This window comes from Tupaia chinensis, unplaced genomic scaffold, assembly GCF_000334495.1.
Source record: "Tupaia chinensis unplaced genomic scaffold, TupChi_1.0 Scaffold143584_1, whole genome shotgun sequence".
Classification (NCBI taxonomy): Eukaryota; Metazoa; Chordata; class Mammalia; order Scandentia; family Tupaiidae; genus Tupaia; species Tupaia belangeri.
The window spans coordinates 3,025,402-3,047,450 of record NW_006203430.1 but is presented as its reverse complement, the minus strand read 5'-3'; the positions used below and the strand labels follow the sequence as shown (position 1 = coordinate 3,047,450).

At 41.0% G+C, this 22,049-nt stretch overlaps 1 protein-coding gene across 7 annotated transcripts in view; it reads right to left on the bottom strand.

Moving 5' to 3' along the window:
• Window positions 1-22,049, bottom strand: part of PTPRM (protein tyrosine phosphatase receptor type M) — a 732,676-nt gene that overhangs the window by 111,694 nt on the left and 598,933 nt on the right. For all 7 annotated transcript variants that reach the window (XM_027766560.1, XM_027766561.1, XM_027766562.1 and 4 more), the window contains one exon: window positions 20,123-20,210. In XM_027766560.1, coding sequence (XP_027622361.1) covers window positions 20,123-20,210 — 88 coding nt within the window. The remainder of the gene's footprint in view (window positions 1-20,122; window positions 20,211-22,049) is intronic.

Sequence of the window (22,049 nt, the reverse complement as noted above, 5' to 3'; positions counted from 1 at the left end):
GCGGCGGGGGGCGCGGGCTGGCCAGCGCAGGGCCCGGGCAACAGGGTCTTTATACCATGATCTACTACAGTCTCAGCCGGTCTGGACCAGAGGCACATTCGTGCCTGGTGCGCTCAGGGAGGTTCTGGAACGTGAGCCCAAGACCTTTCCCAGTGGCTGGAGCTGCATTAACCCTGTGCCACCACCTGGACCCAATTTTCCTGTTTTGACTGTTGCTCTATCCTGGCCCTTAGACTATTCTCTGGAATATCTCCCAAATATTTTTTGAGTAAATAGCAAAGTAAACCTTATGTTTCTTGAAAAAAAAAGTCCTTTTGAAAATTATTATAAATTAATGTTCCTTTTTTTTATTCTTAGAGAATATGCGCATTCACCATAGAAAGACAGAGAGGGAGAGGGAGAAAAGATACCTTAGTGGGGTGTAGTATTGCCATATTCCCTTCTTCTCCATTTCTCCATCATATTGGAATCTTTGAGAATGCATGTGCATATGCCTGTTGTGTTTTTCAAGCCACCAGGGCTGGGATTAGAACCATGGTCAGTCATGTGAAATCTGGCTCCCTTAACCACTAGGCCACAGGCTGGCTCAATTAATGTTCTTTTAAGCAGGAGAATACTTTCTTCCAATGAAAGTAATTGTCGAAAACCATTATTTAGGGCCAGCCAGTGTTGTGATGGTAAGGTGGCTGGATTCCACGTGGTTGACTACATGATTTAAGTCCCAGACCTGGTGGCCTTAAAAAACACATGAGGCATGTGTGTGTATATGACCAAAATCCCAAAAGGAGGGAGAAATAAAGGATAAGGAACTGCAGCATAATCATCCACCATGGGGATCGTGGGGAGTGCTTTCTCATCACACCCCCAACCCCCAACCCCCCGGCCCAGCCCCATCTCTTTCTGGTGAGTGCATATACTGCCTGGCAGAAAACACAACCAAACAAAAACTAAACCCAGTATTTAAAACAGATAAAACCCAGCTGCCCTGAAAGGGAGGCATTCGTGGTTTCTGAGTGGAGAGGTGGCCCAGAAAGGACATTTTGCAAAACTTCACTTCCAATGGAGTAGTGGGAGATCCTGGTTCTGAGCCACTGCTGCTTTTTTCCAGTGCTAACTTTACTCACCATTTCATCTGGGTTAGTGGGTAAGAAATGAATTCCAGAGTCAGAGGCAAGAGCCAGGAGAGCTTCAGGTGACAGAATATCTTATCCCTAATCACTGGACCAAGTGTGGACTAGGACCTTCCTTGGTTTGAAGTACTCTTGACTGAAAGTCAACATTGTCATAGTGGTCCCTGAAGTTCATCCTCCTGCTAGATGAATATTTTGTTGTCAACCGTGCAGGCAGGAGGAAGTCTGTGTCAATTTTCTAACCTTTCTTCCTTGACAGGTATTTTTACTTCATTGCATGGCAGTCGTATTACTTCATGTCAGTGACTCACAATTAATTAAGGCTCAATAAATTTATCTGGGGCTGGCTCTGGAGCACAGTAGTAATGCACTTCTTGGGAAATGCCAGATCCTACCTGGTGACATGCTTCAAATCCCTGGCCTGGTCAGCCTGAAGCACATCAGACATGGATTGAATGACTGGGCTCCAATGGGCTAGGGGACTAGAGTGGGGAGGGAGTTTGCAGCATGTCCAGATCCTGTGGAGGATGTTCCTCTCCCTATGAACACGCTTTCTCCTTTTCACTCTCACATGCACATATAGGTGTGTGTGTGTGTGTGTGTGTGTGTGTGTATTATATATGTGTGTGTGTGTGTATATATTTAAATCTGGAATGTAGTGACAAATTGAACCACACAAAGAGAAAAAACCTGGAAAAATTGTGTCTTCCTACTCTTCTCAAAAGACAACATGGGATAGCAGTTACATTGTGAGCTCCTGGGTCAGAAGCATGGGCTAGAAACTCTTCTAGTGGGTTAGAATCCTCCACTGGTGATTTTGGGCATGTTATTCAATCTTTTTTGTGCTTCTGTTTCCTTGTCTATAAAATGGGCATGAACAGTGCCCATGTTATGGGATTATGTGAGCATTAAAATAGTACACATAACGAAATTAGAAAAAGGCCTGTTATCTGTGACTGAAAGATAAATGTCAGTTGCTATTACTATCATGTGCTGTGTTATAGGCACTCACACTTTTCTTCTCACTATCTTTTTTTTAGAGAGATTTTTGCAATATGGCGTTTGTGCTCACCAGAGAGATAGAGAGAGAGGAAGTGGAAATCATGCCCTCCTCGCTGGGAGGATGGCCACACTACAATCCATTTTCCTCCATTCTCCTCTAAGGATTTTGGGCATGTACACACATGCATCCAGTGTGAGTTTCAAGCCTCTGGTCCAGGACACAAACTAGGGTCGGCCACGTGGAAGTCCAGTTCCCTAGTAACTACTCCACCTCTGGCCCCTTCTCATTATCTTTATTGCTGATGTGCAAACCGACGATAGCAACTCTGGGAATGGACTCATATGCAGTCAGAATGTTTCTTCATAGTGACTAACTTTAAGAACTAGTTTCTTAGAACACATTTTGCTTAATACCAAAGGTCCCCAAACATATTTTCCCATGCTGGCGCCTGGAGGGAGATGAGTTGCTGGAGCACTAGGTTGGAGTGGATTACAGCCTTTGTGTTTGGAGAGCCAGTGCATACACACAACTATTTCAGAGTGGAGCAATTCTGTTGAGTGATTCTGTTGCTGAAGCCCTCTAAGCCTCCTGAATGAAAGATGTTGCCATAGAACTGAATCATGGCTGTTTCACACACATCAGGCTTTTAGTCAGCTCCTCCAAGAGGAGATTAGGTTTACCTTCCTGCACACTTGGACTTTCCCTGAGCAGTTTTTACAAAGGCAGACAACAACATTAGAACTTTCCAGTCTTTAGAAACAGGACTGTCTTAAGGATATATTGCACCCTGTTGTCAGAATCCCTCCTTTTTCACACTTTATTTCCTTAGACTCTCAGGATGAATGCTGCCCACTTCCTATGATTTACCATCCCTGGGTTTCTCAAGTTGTTCTGGAATATTCTCTTTAGGGGCTTCAATCTCTGACAAGATTGAATTCTCATCTCCTATAAGCAGAGCCTTTGAAATAAAAAAAATCACATCATCTCCTCCATTTCAGTCTGTTTACTCACCCACCCCTAACTTTAACTGGGCTGCTATTTTGCAAATTTAATTGTGCTTCCTCTCCTCATAATGGAGAAACCCTTAAGCATATTTCCTAAGTAGAATGAGGGTTTTTTTTTTGGTTTGTTTGCTTTTATTTTATTTTTTCTTTAGAAGGATGGTAGTATCCTTTCTTCTTCTAAAAGTTGATTCTATTCGATTATAATATTTTGTGGTCAAAGACCAACTCGTACATATACCTTGGATATCCCTAAGAGTACCTATTCAGGTCCATGGAGCTCCAGTAGGCTCCAGGAACAGCACAGTCTTCAGTGCCACAAGCCATGGTCCTGCCTACCACACGGCAGGTGAGCACCAAGTATTCAGCTTTTCATCATGCTAATGACGGGAATCACCCAAGATCACCCAAGGTGCCTGGATGGTGTCCACGACATCTTTTTAAATTTTAGATTTAATATAGGCCTTTTAAATGTTGCCAGAACAATGAGTTGTTTCATCTCCCAGAAACCTCTTTCACCTGATCACACCTGCCCATCTCTAACTGTCCAAATTTTGCCCAATTTTTAAGATCCAACTAAACTGTCCCCTTACTCTCAATAATGTTTTCATATTACCTACAATATGCTAAACCCTGTGCTAAGTGTTGGATATAGTGGTAAACATGTTAGGTACAAAGTCCTTGAAGAACTGGATGGTGGGGGCCGGCAGGTGGTGTGGTGGTTAAGGACGCTGGACTCCCACACAGTCAACCGCTGTTTGAGTCCTGGACCTGGTGGCTTGCTTTCTCACTTTGTCTCTCTCTTTCTCTTTCTCCCCCTGTCTCTCTCTGAAGAGTGCACATGCCCTACAGCAAATTAAAACTTTTTTTTTTCTTTCCTGAACCTTTTGCTCAAATGCCTATGTGAGTTTGTCTTAGTTCAGGATGCTATAACACAGCATATCCACAACAGAGATTTATTCCTCCCACCCTGGGGTTGGTGCCAGCATGGTCAGGTTCTGGTGAAGGCCCTCCTCTGGTTGCAGGCTGCTGACCCTTGGGTACTCTTACATAGTCGAAAGAGATCAAGAGTGATTCTGAGGCCCCTGTTACATGGGCTCCACCCCATGACCTAATCACTCCCCCAAATCCTACCTCCTAATACTATCACACAGAGTTTAGGATTTCAACATATTAATCTAGGGGTGGGGTAGGGGCCCAAACACTCGGTCTGTAACATTCTGTCAAATTAAAATAAATAAATAAAATTAAATAAAATAATTCTTAAAAAAAGAACTGGATGGTGATGTAGCAATAACACAATATACTCCATGACTCACTTCGTAATGCACTGCTCTGTGAGGCTGGTCTACATGGTGAGGTTCTCGGTTTGTGTCCAGAAACTGTCTTGAACACAGCAAGTATGTGTGTGCCTACGATTAGGAGCTGTCCTATGTGGAGGGTAGATTATGGCAGGAAAACCCCACTGGGATAACTGTTTCTCTGTCTCTCTCACTTAAGGAAGAAAGAAATAAAATTTACAATGAAACAAAGTCTTTGAGTTCATGGGTCTTACACACATTGGAAAAACATTAAACAATGATTTCACAAAAAATAATTTAAATATAATTTTGGGACATGCTAAGTGGGAGGACAGAGAGCTAAAAGAGTGCATGGCATGGGCCTCAGCCTACTCAGAAGAGCCAGCAAATGACTCCCTAATAAAGGACATACAGGTTGAAACCATAAAGTGAGGCAGTGGAAAGGATAGGGTTCCTAAATTCCAGGTCCATGGAATACCATGTATGCAGGCCATGAGGCAGGAGGAATCTAGTATGTTCAGGAAACCAAAAGGAGGCGGGTAGCAGGAATATGCAGTCAGTTGTTGAGAAGAGTGGTAGAAGATGAGGGCGACAGGTAGGAAGGGTCAGCTTGTCAAGGACCTCTACGCTGAGCATAATGGGAAGCCATGGAAGAGTTTGAAACAGGTAAGAGACATGCTTCATTTTATCAGATTGCACCAATTACTGTTGAGGACAGCCCACTGGAAGTGGGGAGACCCAGTGGAAGCTGCTGCAGCAATCCTGGAGAGAGCTGATGACAGCTTAGTGCAGGGACACACCAAGGAACAGGGAGGAGTGGACACCGCCGAGGGTACTGAGGGGGTAGGACTGACTACAGTGATCTGATCACTTAAAAGTGGATGAGAAGGAGGTGTGGTGCATGATTTCTAGGATTATGACATGAGAACTGGGGTGGGACGTGATGCCATCACTGAGATGTGAACAATGGAGAAGTGACAACACCTAGCGTGGTGGAGAGCCAGGAGCAGCATGGTGTTCAATCTGTTCAATTTGAGGCATTTACAATCTTAGTAGGATACAGAATAGGTGGTTGGGTAGGAGTTTTTTTCCCATAAATCTTAGCTTTTTATTGTACCTTTTGATGACCTGATATACAGTTATTTGTGAACATGTTTTATCATTCCTACAGATCAAAACTACTTAAGGGTAGTAGTTGTGTTTTATATACATTTTTTTTTACCCCCGTGCAGGCCTCTAGAGCATAATCAATATATATTTGATATTTTTAGGAATATGTAATGAAAAACTCAGCTTATAAAGAGATACTACCACATACCAACTAGGAAGGTAGAAGTCTGATGACAATTTCAAGTCTGGGCAAGGCTGTAGAGTAACATGAACTCCAAAATGTTACTGGTGGAATTAAACATTAGTATAAGCACTTTGGGGAAAAAATGTCCCACGATCTAGTAAAGTAGAAGACACTTACATCCTATGACCCAGTGATAGGGAAATGGATGCTGTGTGCCTCTTTATACAGACAGAAGACTGTGCCTAGCAATGTTGTTTATAACTGACAAAACTGTAGGCAATCCAAATGCCTGTCAACAACAGAAGGTAGATTAAACTGTCAAGTTAATTAAGTGGAATGTTATACAGTAATGAAATGAATGAGTTACAGTTACATCCAATGACCTGATGACTTCTACAAACATAAAGTAAACAGGGAACCAGCAATTAGCGTAATGGCTGTGTTGCTGGACTTTCACGTAGTCGACTGCAGTTCGCGTCCTGGACCTGGTGGCTTAAAACTCATGCAGGGCGTGTGTGCGTGCGTGCCCAAGATCCTGAGAGGAGAATGGAGGAGAAGGGATTGTGGCATGACCATCCCCTCTGGGGGGTGATTTCTTGCTTTCTGTCTCTATGTCTCTCTCTGTCTGTCTGGTGAACGCATGCGCCCTATAGCGAAAACCTCTCTAAAAACAAACAAACAAACAAACAAACAAACAAACAAAAACCATAAAGTAAACAAAAAGAAAAAGCATTGTAAGAAGAATATATGCCAGTGCTGCCCAGAAGAACCTTCTGTGTTGAAGTTTTGTATTCTATATCTGTCCTCTGAGCACAGTAGTCACCAGTAGTTTGTGGTGACCGAACACATGAAACGCAGTGGGTAACTAAGGAATTGAATTGCCAATTTTACTTAATTTTTGTGAATTTAAATTTAAACAACTATATGTAGCTAGTGTCTACCATAGTGAAGAACACAGATATGTATCATATAATTTCATGTATACAAAGTTAAAAAAGAGGCAAAATGTAACTATATTACATTCTGTGCTGTCTAATGTGGTAGCTGCTGGCCACGTGGGGTTAATCCTAATAAGAGGTACTGTAAGTGTAAAATGCATGCCAGCTTTGGATGAATTAGTATGATAAAAATAGTGTATCACATTTATATTAATTACATGTTAAAATGTTAATATTTGGGATATACTGGATTAAATTTAAAAAATCTCATGTTTCTTTTTCTGTTATACAGGGTGACTATTTAAAAATTTTAAAATATGTACAGATGGCTCATATTTGTGGTTTACATCCCATTTCTATTAAACCATTCCACTAGGGTATACAGAAGACAGGAAAGACAACATGAAAATGATTACTATAGGAGTTATGGAAGTCATTGTCTCAGTGCATAGAGGGGCAAGTGTGAGGAACAAAGGGCTTTTAAGGTATTGGCAATGGGTCAGTTGTATGCTTGGATGGTGGTTTTATGGTGTTTGCTGTATAATAATGTACTAAACTGGTTGTGGACTTTTAAACCTTTTCCCTATACATATATCTTGCTATTTTAAAAGACCTGCCATGGTCTCGTAGTAACACAATATTCTATGATGTTAGGACCACATGTGAAGGTTCCAAGTCCACACTGTACCCACTGTCCCAGAGTCTTCCTGTACCCACCAGGCATGTATGTGTGTGTATATGTGCCTGTGATCCTAGCTGGATGAGGCTGGGGTTGGATTGTGGCACAGACTGTGGCATAGGACTTGTGTCCCTCTCTCCCTTAAAAAAAATGAATAAACCTTCTATAAAATGAAAGAGTTCACTTAAAGACATCCTGGGGCCAGCGGGGGGTATAGAAGTTAAGGTGCTGGACTCCCACATGGCTGATCATGGTTCCAGTCTCAGCCATGGCTGCTTGAAAATCATATTGGGATTTCGGGCCAGCAGATAGCATAATGCTTAAATTTCTGGACTCTTACATGGCTGACTGTGGTTCAAATCCCAGATCTGGTGGCTTGAAACTTGTGCTAGGCATGTGTATGTGTGTGCCCAAGATCCTGGGAGGAAAATGAAGGAGAAGGGACTGTGGCATGGCCATCCCCCCTAAGGGGGTGATTTCTCACTTTCCTTTTCACTGTCTCTGTGTCTCTCTTTGGTGAGTGCATGTGCTCTAAGGTAAAATCTTCTAAAAAATACAAAAAATAAAATCATGCCAGATGAATGTGCATGCATGCCCATAATCCCAGGCCAGGAGGAGAATGGAGGTGAGGGAATTGTGGCATGGCTATCTACCTGGGAGGTGATTTCTCACTTTCCCTCTCACTGTCTTTCTCTGTCTCTCTCTGACAAGAGCACATGCACGATGACAAAAACTTAAAAAAAAATAAGATATTATCTTAACCATAATAAACCAGACATAAGGAACAGGAGGAAAAATATTACATGGTTCCACTTGTGTGATACCCAGAGTAGCCAAATTCCTAGAGATAGAAACTAACTAGTAGTTACTAGGGGGTGGGCTGAGGGAGAGACTGGGAATTGAAAGGCACAGAATTCTAACTTTGCAATATGAAAGGAATCCTGGACGTAGTGTGGCTGCACCACAATGTGAACGTACTTGATGCCACTTAACTATACACTTAAAATTTTGTTATAAATATTTTACTTTTTTAAAAAATATGGGTCTAATTTTTCTGTCCCTCTGTTGTACAATAGCTCTTCATAGTCTACTTTAACCCCAGATATCTTAAGAAATAAGCCTTTCAAATATAGGAAGGACATTCATGAACTTTTAGTCTTAGAGCCCTTTGGATTCCTTGACTAGGCAGATTCTCCTGAGGTGGGCTAGGTCCTTTTCTCTGAAAATAAAGGTGGTGGTCACAGTGACTTCAGAGCTTGCTAATAAAGGACAAAGGACATACATTATTAATGTGTACTCAGTAGACGTATTTAAAAACTATTAAAATGAAGTTTGTGAAGTATTCTTTCATTGATAAGATAAATGTGAATGTTAAAAAATAAATCCATCTTGAGTCAGATACACACACACGTATACACACACACATGTACACACACACACACACATTATACTTATCAAGTTAATCCCTTTGCCTTTCTGCAGGTTAATGAGAATATCACTCTTCAAACATAAAAAGTACAATAGTAGGAAGGTATCACCATCACCCACATTGAGTCAATGAAAGTGGAAACAAAAGAAGTAAAATGATTGGTCCTGGGACCAGCAGTTAGCATAATGGTTATGTCGCTGGACTCCCATGTAGTCTATCACGGTTCAAATCCCAGACGGAACCAGTGGTTTAAAACTCACACTGGGTGCGTGTGCGTGCACGCCCAAGATCCCGAGAGAAGAATGGAAGAGAAGGGATTGTGGTGTGGCCATCCCCCCTGGGGGGTGATTTCTTGCTTTCTGTCTCTCTCTGTCTGTCTGGCAAGCACACACGCCCTATGGCAAAAACCTCTTCAAAAAAAAAAAAAAAAAGATTGATTCTTCCAACCTAAGAGCCTTACCCTACACTGCTACCTGAATGTCTAAGAATAACTCATCACAGAAACTGCAATTCTCAGGTATCCTTTTTGAAATCAAACACTCAGTTGGCTTTAAAAACCACAGATACAGTCCTTAGTGCACCGGACAGCAGTGGTGAAAGCCACACGGCTGACTGAGCATTCAGATCCTTGGCTGGGCATGTGTGCAAGCACCCAAGATCGTGAGATCTAGAGGCCCTTGGAAAGGGAACTGCAGTGTGACACAATCCATTTGAGAGTCTCTCTCTCTCTTTCTCTCTTGCATGTCTGTACACACATTATCTTCATTTAAAAAACAGATATAGACTGTTGGGGGGCAACCAAATTGGTATACGGAGGCATGCCACTACATTTTCTTGTAATCTCATCCACCTTGATTCAGATGCCAATTAAGAAAAACATATGTCAACTGTTTTCAAAGGAAATCTCAGTTATTCTCTATGGGTACTCTTGATGTTAAATTGTCTCAAATTTCTATGAGGAAGTGCTTAAAGAACACGTCTGACATGTGGCAAATAAGGGATCCTTATTCAAAGGATCCAAAAAATGTCTGACATTTGACTGCCTGCTTGGCCAATGAGCTGTGAATGACTACAACATGGGAGGGGCCCTTTCTCAGCATCAGGGTCTAGTCATTTGTGTTGAAAGAAGGAAGAAATCTGAAAGGAGAACTCAGCTTCTGAGATACAAAATTTGGGAAAATTCAATGAGATTTGTGGTTAAGAACAGGTCAATTACTGACCATGAACACCAGAGCATCCAGACCTTAAGAACTTGGTATTTCTGGGGGACACAGCTTGTATGTTTTAGAAGACCTGAGCTTTATTTAATTACTGACTTTATCTTTCCCAGCATGGGTATTTGTTCTTGGTTATTCCAAAGCCATTTTGTGTTCCTGTTTTGTAGGAAATACAAATAACAGAAACTTCATTTTACCAACTTGTTGGTGCTAAAGAGGAAGCAGGAGACTCCTTAAGGACTCACATTTTAATCCTCTCTACTCAACAACTTACCTCTGCTATCCTTATTTCTGTGTAATGTAGTAGAGGTATGGGGGCTCTAGAGTCAGAACCTCTGTTTGAATCTTGAAACAAGGTCTGTTCAAGGTCATACAACTAGAGAGTGACAGAATTGTCACAGAAAGTCATGCTCTGTGGCTGTAAAAAAAACACCCAAGAATAATAGTAGTACATACAGGGGCCGGTTGGTAGAGTGGTAACACAACTGGACCCACATAGGAAAGATCCTGGGTTCTCATCTCAGGATATCCCTGAGCACATCAAAGTCTTGTGTGTGCTAGTGATCTGGGCCAGCTGAGACTAGGGATGGATCATAGCATCATCAAGACCCTGTTGGGAGAAAGGGAGGTCTCTCTTTTTCTCACAATAAAAACAAAACAGAACAAACTTTAAAAAGATAGTACCTAGACAGCAGAGTTTTTGTGAAGATTAAGTGAGTAAATATAATACATTAGTAAACATCTTGTACATAATTAGGAATGAGTAAAAATAAGCTTGTCTCATTACTTGTTTCAGTCACTTTATTCAAGGTCTGATAATATTTTCATCTGCACTATTTCAGGTTTGCATCAAGACTCCTCTCTCTAGCGAATCCATGCTAAGAACTGCTTTTCTGTTCTTTTTTATTGCCAGAGGGCACACGCACTTGCCACAGAGACACCACCTTCCCCACTGGTGCCTGGTCACACTGCAATCCTTTTTCCTCCACATCTCCAACCCATCAGGACTCGGGGCATGCATACACAAGTGCCTGACATATTTTTCAAGTTACCAGGACTGGATTTAAACTGCAGTTGGCCACGCAGATTTGGCTCCCTATGCAAAGGGCTTGATTGTTGTGCTATGGAGCCGGCTCTTGGGAACTGCTCTTCTTAAACACAACTTCTCCTATGGCCACATTCAGTGATAGCATCAGGGAAGTGCTCAACAGTAGGCACATAAATGAAATCTGAATCTGAAACAATCATTAAAGGGGATTACGGTGGCTTTAATTTATTTGCTTGAGATGATCTCTGTTACACATTACAGAGGGAAGAAGAGCAGGTTACAAAGCAGCCTGTCTAATAAGTCTATTTATATGAAATAATTGAATGCATTTGTATGTATGTGTGTAGGAATGCATAGTGAGATCATTGGAAGGATGAGGTTTCTGCTGGGGGCAAAATTTGGAGTGAATTTTATTTTCATCTTTATGTACTACCTCAACTGTCCACCTGGTTTATACCATACTTATTATCATTAAAAAAGGGGTCTATTTTCATTTAAAAGGATAAAGTCAATGAAAATTCTTAAGAACAAAAGTAGCACTAATAACATCATAGTTGGGGCAGGGGAGGATTGAAAAGAATGGGGAAAAATGTTAGTGTTTTTTTAAAAAAAATATTTACTTAATTTTATTAATTATTATTATCATCATCATTAATCCACCAGAGCTGGACAGAGAGAGAGGGAAGATGAGAAAGTAAGCTGCCAGGTCTGGGACTTGAACTATGGTTGACCATGTGGGAGTCCAGTACCTTAACCACCACCTGCTGGTCCTCTTAGCAGGTTTTAAAATTGGATGGTGAGGTTCTGGGCAATTTTTCCCTGCTCTTCTTTACCTCACAACATTTCTTTAAAGTGTTTGAATTGCTTTACAATTGGCAAAAAAGAAACCTATTTGCCATGCATGGCTAGAATATGATCAGAATCCAAGTAATGTTTATATCATAATAACAACTCAATGTTACCCCATCATGTAATGCAACAAACTTTGCCCCTCTGAGAAATTCAACCTGCATAAAGAACTACTTGTTATTTTCCTATCTTTCTTTCTTTTTTTAGAGAGAAATTTGTTATGGGGTGTGTGCGTTCACTGGAGAGATAGAGAGACAAAAAGTGAGAAATCACCCCCACCCCCCAGGGGGATGGCCACTCCTCACTCCCTCCTCCTCTCGGGATCTTGGGCACACATGTGCAAAGCCTGGGGTGAGTTTTAAGCCACCAGGTCCAGGACTCAAACCATGGTCAACTATGTGGGAGTCCAGCGATGTAACCATTACGCCATTTGCTGGTCCATATTCTCCTGTCTTTCAAAGAAATCTTTAGATGAAGGAAGACAAAACTCTGTCTGGGGTTAAGAAACAGACCTGGTCATGACAAAGCATAGCTGAGGTCTAGCTGCTGAGCTGAGGTCTGAATGCCTGCGTTGGAGTAGGGTGATGAGAGACTTAAAGCAGGTCTCTATGTTCTAGGCTACACACCAAAAACATGGTACTTAGGCCTTTTCCCTCAAATAGCGTTATATTTAAAAATACCTCTAAGTAGCTTCAAACATTTTAACACTTTCATATTAACCATAACAGATTATTGGTAGTAGCCTTCCTATTTTACCTTGTGTGTGATTAGATATTCTCATAGCGGCAGAAATGGAGTATGTCATTGATAATCTTTCACTTCTAACTTCCAATTCTCTCTGCTAAATATTGATGACACGTTTGTGGTAAGTTAGAATCACAATGATGTAAGTAACATTTGACATTCGAGAGAAGATTCAAAATTAATTGTAATTACAATTGATTTCTGTAAGGAACGGCTTTGCTCCTCCTGTGGCTACCTTCTTGTCAAGGACTGCCGCTGTGCTTGTTTCCACGTGCAAGATACTGAAGAGCCCACCTGGCTGTAATGCTCAGGAAGGGTTTTGGGGCCTAGCCTCCATGCCCTCTGTGCTTCCTGCATAGACAATCTTGTCATGCCAATGGCTTCATCACCACCGAAATGCCCCATGATTCACTAATTTATATTCAGGCTGGACCCCTCTTTTTTGGGTTCCATAGAAACCTACATAACTATCTACCTGGCATCTCATTTGAATGTTTCAAAAGTGTCTCAGTCTGTCCCCAAAAGAAACATGTTTCCCATGCTACTGCCCCCTGAGCTCCTCTCTGCACCTGGCTTCCCTTCTAGTACTATCCAGCTGAGGAAATAGTCCATCCTTTATCTGTCTTTCCAACCATCCAACTAATCATCCATACATCCAACCATCTGTCTATCTGTTTGTCTACCCAGTCTCCTGCAAATTAGAAATATAGGACAAGTCTCTGACTCCTTTTCACCCTTATTCCACATCCTGTTCATCTTTCAGTTTGATCAATTACTTGTCTGAATCGCTCTACTTCTCTTTTTCTAGCCTACATTTTCATCCACTTCACACATGAGGTACCAAATGTCTCATAGGTAGTGTTTCTTTCCAATAAATTTTCTTTTATTTTTTTCCCCTTCTTTCTTTCTTCTTTTCTGGCTTTGGCCACAGGTTATATGTGCTTGCCAGAGACAGAGAGGGAAAGTGAGAAATCACTCCTGGGGGAGATGGCCACGGCACAATCTCTTCTCTTCCGTTTTCTAGGGATTTTGGGCATGCATGCACATGTGCCCAAAGTACTTTTCAGACCACTGTATCTGGGACTCGAATTGCTGTCAGCATGTGGGGATCCAGTACCATAACCACCAACCACCTGCTGGTCCCCAGTACATTTTATACTCCGTAGTCAGATTAAATTTTTTCAGTGCAAATTTGATTAACAACCCTTCCAAAACAAATGAACAACAAACACACACACAAAATCCTTAAAAGCCCTTTAGTGAGGTTTCCCTTATTTTAATAATCCTTGATCTGCCCTAGAAGGTTCTGTAGTTTTGGCTTCTACCTCTCTTCATCTCCAGCCTAATCTCCCATCCCTCCCAGCTCTTGCTCCGGCCACTCTGGTCTTTTTTCCACTCCTCAAACAGACAGGGTTTGTTCACAGAATAATTCCTGTCAGCATCATCCATCCCTCTTTAGCCCCTTTATTCAGTGGTCTTTCCAGTCACATCCTCAGAAGGCTTCCCACACCTCTTGGGTAAGTCAACCTCACATTACAGTTCTTGGCAGTACCACGGGTAACTTCACTTCCACTTACTTGTGCAACTATACTTCGCTCCTCACCCCAGCCACACTGAGACTACCAGCTTTCTGAAAGCAGGCCTTTGTAACCTTTGCTCACTGTCGTCATCCCAGTGTCTCCACTTCATCCAACTCCTTCCCTGCCCTGCAACACTGGCCCCCTGGCTGTCCCAACATGCTGGCTGGGGCACCTCCCGTCTACCCCCTGACAGCCTCTGCCTGGACCTGGTGCTTGTGAACCTGCTTCAAGTCCATCTTATCCTCTGAGGGAGGACCTCCTTGATTAAAAACTGCAACTGCTGGGGCTAGCAGGTGGCATAGTGGTTAAGGTGCTAGATTCCCACATAGCTGACTACAGTTCAAGTCCTGGACCCAACAGTTTGAAAATTACACTGGTGTGTGTGTGCATGCCCCAAATCACAGGAGGTAAATGAAGGAGAAGGGATTGTGGCATGGTCATCCCCCCTGTGGGGTGATTTCTCATTTTCCCTCTCGCTGTTTCTTTTCATCAAATGAATGTGCCCTATGGCAAAACATTAAAAAAAAAAACCCAAAATTTAAAAACCCTTGCAACTCCTACCCCATCTTATATCCATTCTCTGCTGCACACATAGACCATGTGCTTCGTGACCGTTTCTCCGTCTCCCCAGGAGAACGTGAGGCTTTACGCCAGCAAGCACTCCATCAGTACTTCTGTTTCTTGCCCTATCTCTGACACCTAGTGTCTGGCATATATTAGACACTCAGTAAATGTTTGCAAACAGGATGACTCAGGTTGGCACAGTGACTGGCACATGGCTGATCAATACATGTTTGTTGGATGAATAGCCAAAAAAAACCAAAAAAACAAAAAAAAAGGAGGATGAAAGACTGGGAAGCTCCTACAGATTGTGGCTCATTGTCTTCAACTTTCAGACCCCTGCAAAGAGGAGCCTGCTGCAGGGGGCTGCCTTGTTAGCTGGGAGATTTGGTGTGTGCCTTGGGCGTAGAGTTAGTTAATTACAATGAGAAATGTTGAGTGTATTAGGAGGGCTACGTCTGTGTGTGTGGTGATGGTAATGGTAGATGGAGTGTTTTAGTTTATGCTGGGAAAGGACTAGCTCAGCAAATTTATAGTGTAAATAAGGGAAAAGTTTAACTTACTTAAAAGCAAAAGCCAATAAACGGTTCTTAAGCACCATTAAAACCATTTTATATGCAAACACTGCTGCAAAACAATGAATGTGATCATTACAAGCATTCTTATGTTCTTTGAAAAGCACTAACAAGAATCTCTAAGCGTGTTGACGGGAATCCCCAATTCCTCATCCTAGTTAGTTGTTGTCCCCAAGGCCTAGGCTTCATGAGACAGACTTCCAGTGAATGAAATTGGAGGTGGTAACACTATTCTCTTTGCTGACAAAGAAACAACCATTATGTTTGTGGAGTGTTCAAAAAGTTCATGAAATTGTGAATTTATGAAAAAGCTATGTATGGTTTTCAAAATATTTTTTGTACCAAAAAAACTCACAGTTGAATTCCACCTTTTTTTCCAGAAACTTTTTGAAGTACCTTTGTATTTCTGGGTATATACATAAGCAAGGTTTAGGTAAGTATTTTTTTTTTCTATTTTATTCCTGAAATCCTTCTACAACTCTCACAATAGCTATTATTTATTTTCACTGCCATAAAAACAACCCAGGCAGCCTCCAATGAAGCAGTTGCCAAATGGCGATTCTCACAGTGGTGCTAGCACTGCGGTGCCCTCATCAGAAATCAGAATCAATCAGGGAGCTCATGCCAGCTGGGAGGGGGCTCCCTAGTGACTGCACTGAGACCCTGGGGGCCAACACACACACTGGGCATGGTCTGCACCAGGGCAGTTCTGATATTCAAGCCAAGAGTAGTTATTCTTCTCAATCCATAGAAACATTAGTAACTGTTTAGCAGGTGGTCTATGTGATTGCTGTCCCAGGATTTGCCAGCATAGAGCCTGATAGAGTTCTATAAATAACCAGTTTACCTATATATATATAAAACATGTATATATATATATATTATATATATAATATATATATACATGTGTATATATTATATATAATACGTATAATATGCATTTATAACCAATTATACCAATGTTAGACAGTTCTAAAGGAACTTAGCAAACAATAGCAAATGATTGGAGAAGCTAACATGAATGCACAGGGAAAGGCAGAAGGAAGACTCAGAAACCAGATAAGGAAGCTCGGACAGAAGTCTCCAGGACACAGGTCAGCCCAATATCATCTTATTTCTGCTATAATTGGATAAGATAACTTGTTTTCCATGGAAGGATAAAAATAGTATTAAAGAATCTCCATAATTCATTAGGATAATATTCTTTCTTTTGTACCCTTTTAAGTAGGATGAACAGATGGAGAAAAATTATGCATGGTGGGTGCATAAATGCAGGGCTTCATAGTGGGAGGAAGGAGACAGGTAATAGAAAAGTCTTACCTCAGACTCCTTCAGTATGATGAAAATAAAAGAAAAAAGGCATGGTTTGAATGAGTCCCAGAGCTTCATCATCAATTTAACAGATGCAACTAGGCCTGCACACTTAAAGATGATCTTCTCCAAAATATCTGCTTCAGAGAATTGTTTCAAATCAGTCAGCTAAAGTGCTCTATCTAGGGAATGAACCCAAGGTAGCTAAATAAGACAACTTGTTGACAATTTGGTAAATATCCATTAAATTTTCCAGTTAGACAGAAGAAAAGGAAATTATCAGAGTTTGATAAACAATAAGAAGCTAAAATTGTATTAGATATTTGCCTTTTTTGTTTAATAAAATGATGGCAAACACTTGGATGCATACTAATGACTAGAAATATTTCATTCTTACTTCAGCTCAGTAAGCTAGTTTTTTCTAGGATAATATTTTTCTTGATTACAAATCAGAGCTTAATACCTTGTTTAGTTCTTAGAACAATTAGAGGAGAGTCTAAGGAAAGACAGTAAGGAGAAAAATAGAGAGGCAAGACCTTTAAGGGACACAGAAATAGATTATTTTCTGTTGATGATAACATGTGTAGTATCCTCAACTGGACTGGTATGAAGTGTATTCATGTTGGGAGAATTTACTTTGCAAGCTAAGTGATGTATAGTGATTGAATGTACAAAAGAAAGTAAAATTAAAAACAATCATAAATTAAAAAAATAATAAAATCTTTCTTCCCTATTTAATTCTGTTATCTACCTACAAAACAAAACAAAACAAAACAACCCACAAAATAAAACTGGGGTTAGACTCCTACCTCTGCATCTTATTAACTGTATAATTATTTAATCCTCTTTATGCCTCAATTTCCTTATCTATAAGACAGATGCAATAGTATTTCTTATTTCATGGAGGTGTTATAGGAAGTAAATGAGTTAACATGATTGGTCTTCAACAAGTTTGTGGAAAATTCATATTATGAAAAAATTATGTATGGATTTCAGAATTCTTTTGCACCAAAATATATACATACTTTAATTCCACCAACTTTTAGAAGTACTCTCACACATGTAAAGTACTTACAGTGATGTCTAGCATATAAAAGTACTTACAGTGGTGTCTAGCATATAAAAGTGCTCTGCAAATGCTAGCTTTTATCGTTTTTTGATTCGTCATTCAATGATATTTCTCAAGTGTTACATTGTACATCAGAGAACAGCAGATTCACAGTTGGCCAAGGCCAGTTAGATTTCAGCACACCTAACACCATACCTCCTACCACACCTCCTGACACTCCCTCCTATACACTCTCTATAAGGCCCACACTGGTAATATTACAGTGGCTGCAAGACAAAGCCTCATCAACGTCCTAGTTCATTTGGTATTTGATAAGAAGTCCCCATTTTATATCTATGAATTCCCTTGGGGTTTGTTGCAAAGCTAAAGGAAATCCTGGAAAGTGTCCAGTGAACTATGAGAAAGAAAACCTGGATTCCTCTGATGGTTCACGACTTTAGGTGACCTTCAGAGGACATGATGGAACTTGGAAGTTCTTGGAAGGATTCACATAGGCCAAGAAGTAATGTCTCCTCCGAGCCTCTATAGCATTGTACGTGGGACTCCAACTTAGAGCTGTGTCATTGCACTACTGGGCTGTAGTCACAGTGGTCTGTTATCTGCCTGGTCTATTCTATCCTGGGGGAAAGGACACTTCTTGTCTTGATGACCTTTGTATCCTGAGCATCCAGTACTGAGAAAGTGTCACACAAATGTTGCTTGAATTTGCTGAGGGTCAACGAAACCCTTGACTTCAAGTTAGCATTTCCCATTTACAAAAGACAATCACTGCACAACCACTAGAGAACTAAGTGAATACAACAAGCCTTAAAATGAACCAATGAAACACATAAAGCTAGCGTTTGTACCCTGTAAAACCAATAGATTGGCATTATTGGGCAAAGGAAAACAGGGCATGCTCAGTTGGGACATTTGATATATGTAAGCGCCCCCTCCTCCTCATTTCCTTTTATAGAGCATACTGCTGGTCTGTGCTGTGTGATCTGGTAAGCCTTATGTACTATTTAAATTCAAAATAAACAAAATTAAACAAAATTAAAAATTCAGTTTCTGGGGCTGGGCAGTGTTGCAGTAGTAATGTAACTAAACCCGCATGGAGAAGTTCCTGAGTTCAAGTCCTGGGCCCATTCTGAGTGTGCCAGGCATGTATGTGCATACCTGAGACCCAGGCTGACTGAAACCGGGTGTGAACTGTGGCATCTGCACCTTGTTGGGGGTGCCTTTCTCTGTGTTCTTTCTTTCTCATGGAAGAAATAAATAAATAAACCTAAAAAGAAATCAGTTCCTCAGTTATACCAGCCATATCCCAAGTAAGGGTAGGGGATTCTGTTTTGGGTAGCACAGACAATGGAATCTATATTGTCATACTAAGAAATGTTAATTCAGGTGAATAAAATTTAACTGCACTTTCGCCATCAATAAGGCTAACATTGGGTCATTGGAAAAGTCATGATGTATTTTTTCCTGTTTTTCTATTAAAAAATGTGTCATGATTTTTTCAATGACCCAATATATTGCTTCCCTGTAATACCCAAACCTTCCAAGTTTGTTCCCTCAGGAGTAATGGGACACAATGAGCGAGGTGCTCTCTAGGCCAGCCTCACATTGCTGTTATTGTTGTCTCAATTTACGTATCTTCGTAAATAGTATTAATTCTGCGAGGCGACTATGGGCCCCTCAGTACCTTGATGCAGTCATGTACGACTTGGAGTGGTTTAACGCAGGGGATGGGTAGCATGAACCCTGCAGGAAGGAGGCTCATCAATCTCAGCATCGTTTCGGAACCTTAATGAGGTTGGGCTCGATTTAAAAACCGTCCAAGGCATTATGGATTGGTAACATTCAGTTTCACAGGCACTGGGAATTTCTAAGATATAATCCTAGCTCTTTTGCTAATGAGTGTTGTGTTACAGGAACCATCATTTAACTTCTAAGTTTCAGTTTCCTGTCCTTAAAATGGGGTTATTACTGACCCACCTAACCCAGTGTCCAGAGGATTAATGAGTTAATGTTTGCAGAGAACTCCCAGTTCCTTGCACTGAGACATGCTGTGCATCATTATTTCCATTCATTCTCACAAGCAGCTGGGAGACATTCAGACCATTATGTTTACTCCTTCTGAAATGCTTTTTCCTCTCAGCATTTTAACATTACCTATGTTATCGAAACCTTAAATCTTAAAGTAAAACAGGGCCTACAATAAGAATGCATGGACGGAAGGGGTGGTATTCACATAGTTTTTCCTTTCTTTAGTACCAGTATCACACCAGCTCTTCTAGCAGGATGAAGGCAGTAATTGCACTCTAAATTCTCCCTGCATGAGCCTGGTGGTCAATCTCATCAGATACGAAAAGGAAGTTATACAACAGCGCAATGACACTGCCAACACTTACATGCAATGATATTCCCATATCTGTTCTTCATTCTGTTCTCATCTTTCTTAGCGGAGTCCCAGGGTGCAGACTGCCCTTCAAAGAAGCTCTGGAAGGAAGAGAAAAGTGACACTAAGAATTACAATTTGGTGCAGTAAACAGAAGGGTCTTAACTATGGAGGATGTTCCTAGAAAATGTAGAACAAGGGTCAAGAAGGAAAGAATGTTCACGGGAATGGATAAAGGATTATTAAACTACTTCATCTCTTAAATATTTCATTTAGCTTCTTCCAAACTTTGTTTTCCTTTTAGTTAATATCTTAAACACAGAGATGGGGGCTGAAGGATAAATCCACAATTTATCTGTATAATTAAGTAAAAATGGTCAAGCGTTCACCCCTTTCTTCCTCCTCAAATATTTAATACAGAAAAATTTAACAATTTTCTCAATTTTTAAATTACAATACCATTTTTCAATATTCTCTTAAGAGATATAAAGAAACCTTTTCCCTCCCTAACCACTAGCTGAAAGGTTATTTTTGGTTAAACTGTAAGAGTAAGTCAACTAAGACTTCATGATTTCAAAAAGAAAATCCTGTAATAAACTCTGCCAGGGCTTTTTCTTTATTTTTAATAGAGCTTAGTTGTCCATTTATTTAAGGATTTGGCATTATTACATCTGGGTCTTTAATCTTCATGTTATTAGGGGTGTGCGTGTGTGTGTGTGTGTGTGTGTGTACACACACATACTGTTTTTTTGTTGTTGTTGTTGCTGTTGTTGTTCAAGTTATAATGAAAATGTCCTTTGCCACCAGTGGATAAGTGAAAAAATATCTAAAACTTTTAAAATTTATTTTATTTTCAGAGAGGGAATTTTTTTTTTTCAATAGGTTTTTTCAGAGAGAGATTTTTTTTTTTTTTTTTTTCCGATAGGACACTATCCTTGCCAGAAAGAGAGACAGAAAATGAGAAATCAGCTCCCAGGGGATATGGCCATGTTGCAATCCCTTTTCCTCCACTGTCCTCTCGGAATTTTGGGCATGCACATTCAGGAGCACAGCGTGAGTTTTAAGTCACTGAGTCTGGGACTAGAACCATGGTTGACTTTGTCGGAGTCCACTGATGTAACCATTACACCATCTGCTGGTCCTGTCCAAATTAGTCCACCATTTATGTTTAGGTAATCAGTATAAAAGGAAGTTATGGGGAAAAGGATGATTGCAAGAAGGGTTTAGTAAAACCGATTTCTTATCTTTGCCACAGCTGCTCTTACACTTTTTGGCACCAACTGGAAAAGAATAGGAGAAGGGAAGGAAGAAGAAATACAGGTAGCACACCTGGGAAAGCCCTGTTCTGAAAGGAGCTTGTGTCTTCACACACACCCAGGGCAGTTTTCCAGGTTCTCTCTTCAGGACTGAAGCTATTCCTTTTTTTTTTTTGAGAGGTTTTTGCTATAGGGCACATGCGCTTGCCAGACAGGACAGAGAGAGACAGAGAGACAGAAAGCGAGAAATCACCCCCCAGGGGGGATGGCCACGCTGCAATCCCTTCTTCTCTGTTCTCCTCTCGGGATCTTGGGCATGCATGCACAAGTACCCGGCGCGAGTTTTAAGCCACTGGGGCCGGGATGCGAACCGTGGTCGACTACATGGGAGTCCAGTGATATAGCCATTATGCTAACTGCTGGTCCCTGGGACTGAAGCTATTCCATACTCTCCTGCTCTCTACCCACCATCTTGGCCATTTCCATCACTTACATATTTAGTGATCACTTGGCTCGACAGAATGCATTTATTCCTCTTTTGAGGGGTCCAGTTTTTCTTTATTAGGTAAATTGCTCCCAAGTACTGCTGTAGCAGGACCCAAATGCTTATCAACCCATGGCACCTCTGGGACCCTGCCCTGTCCATTTGCACCCTGATCATGCAGTGGGTAGTGCTTCTCAGCT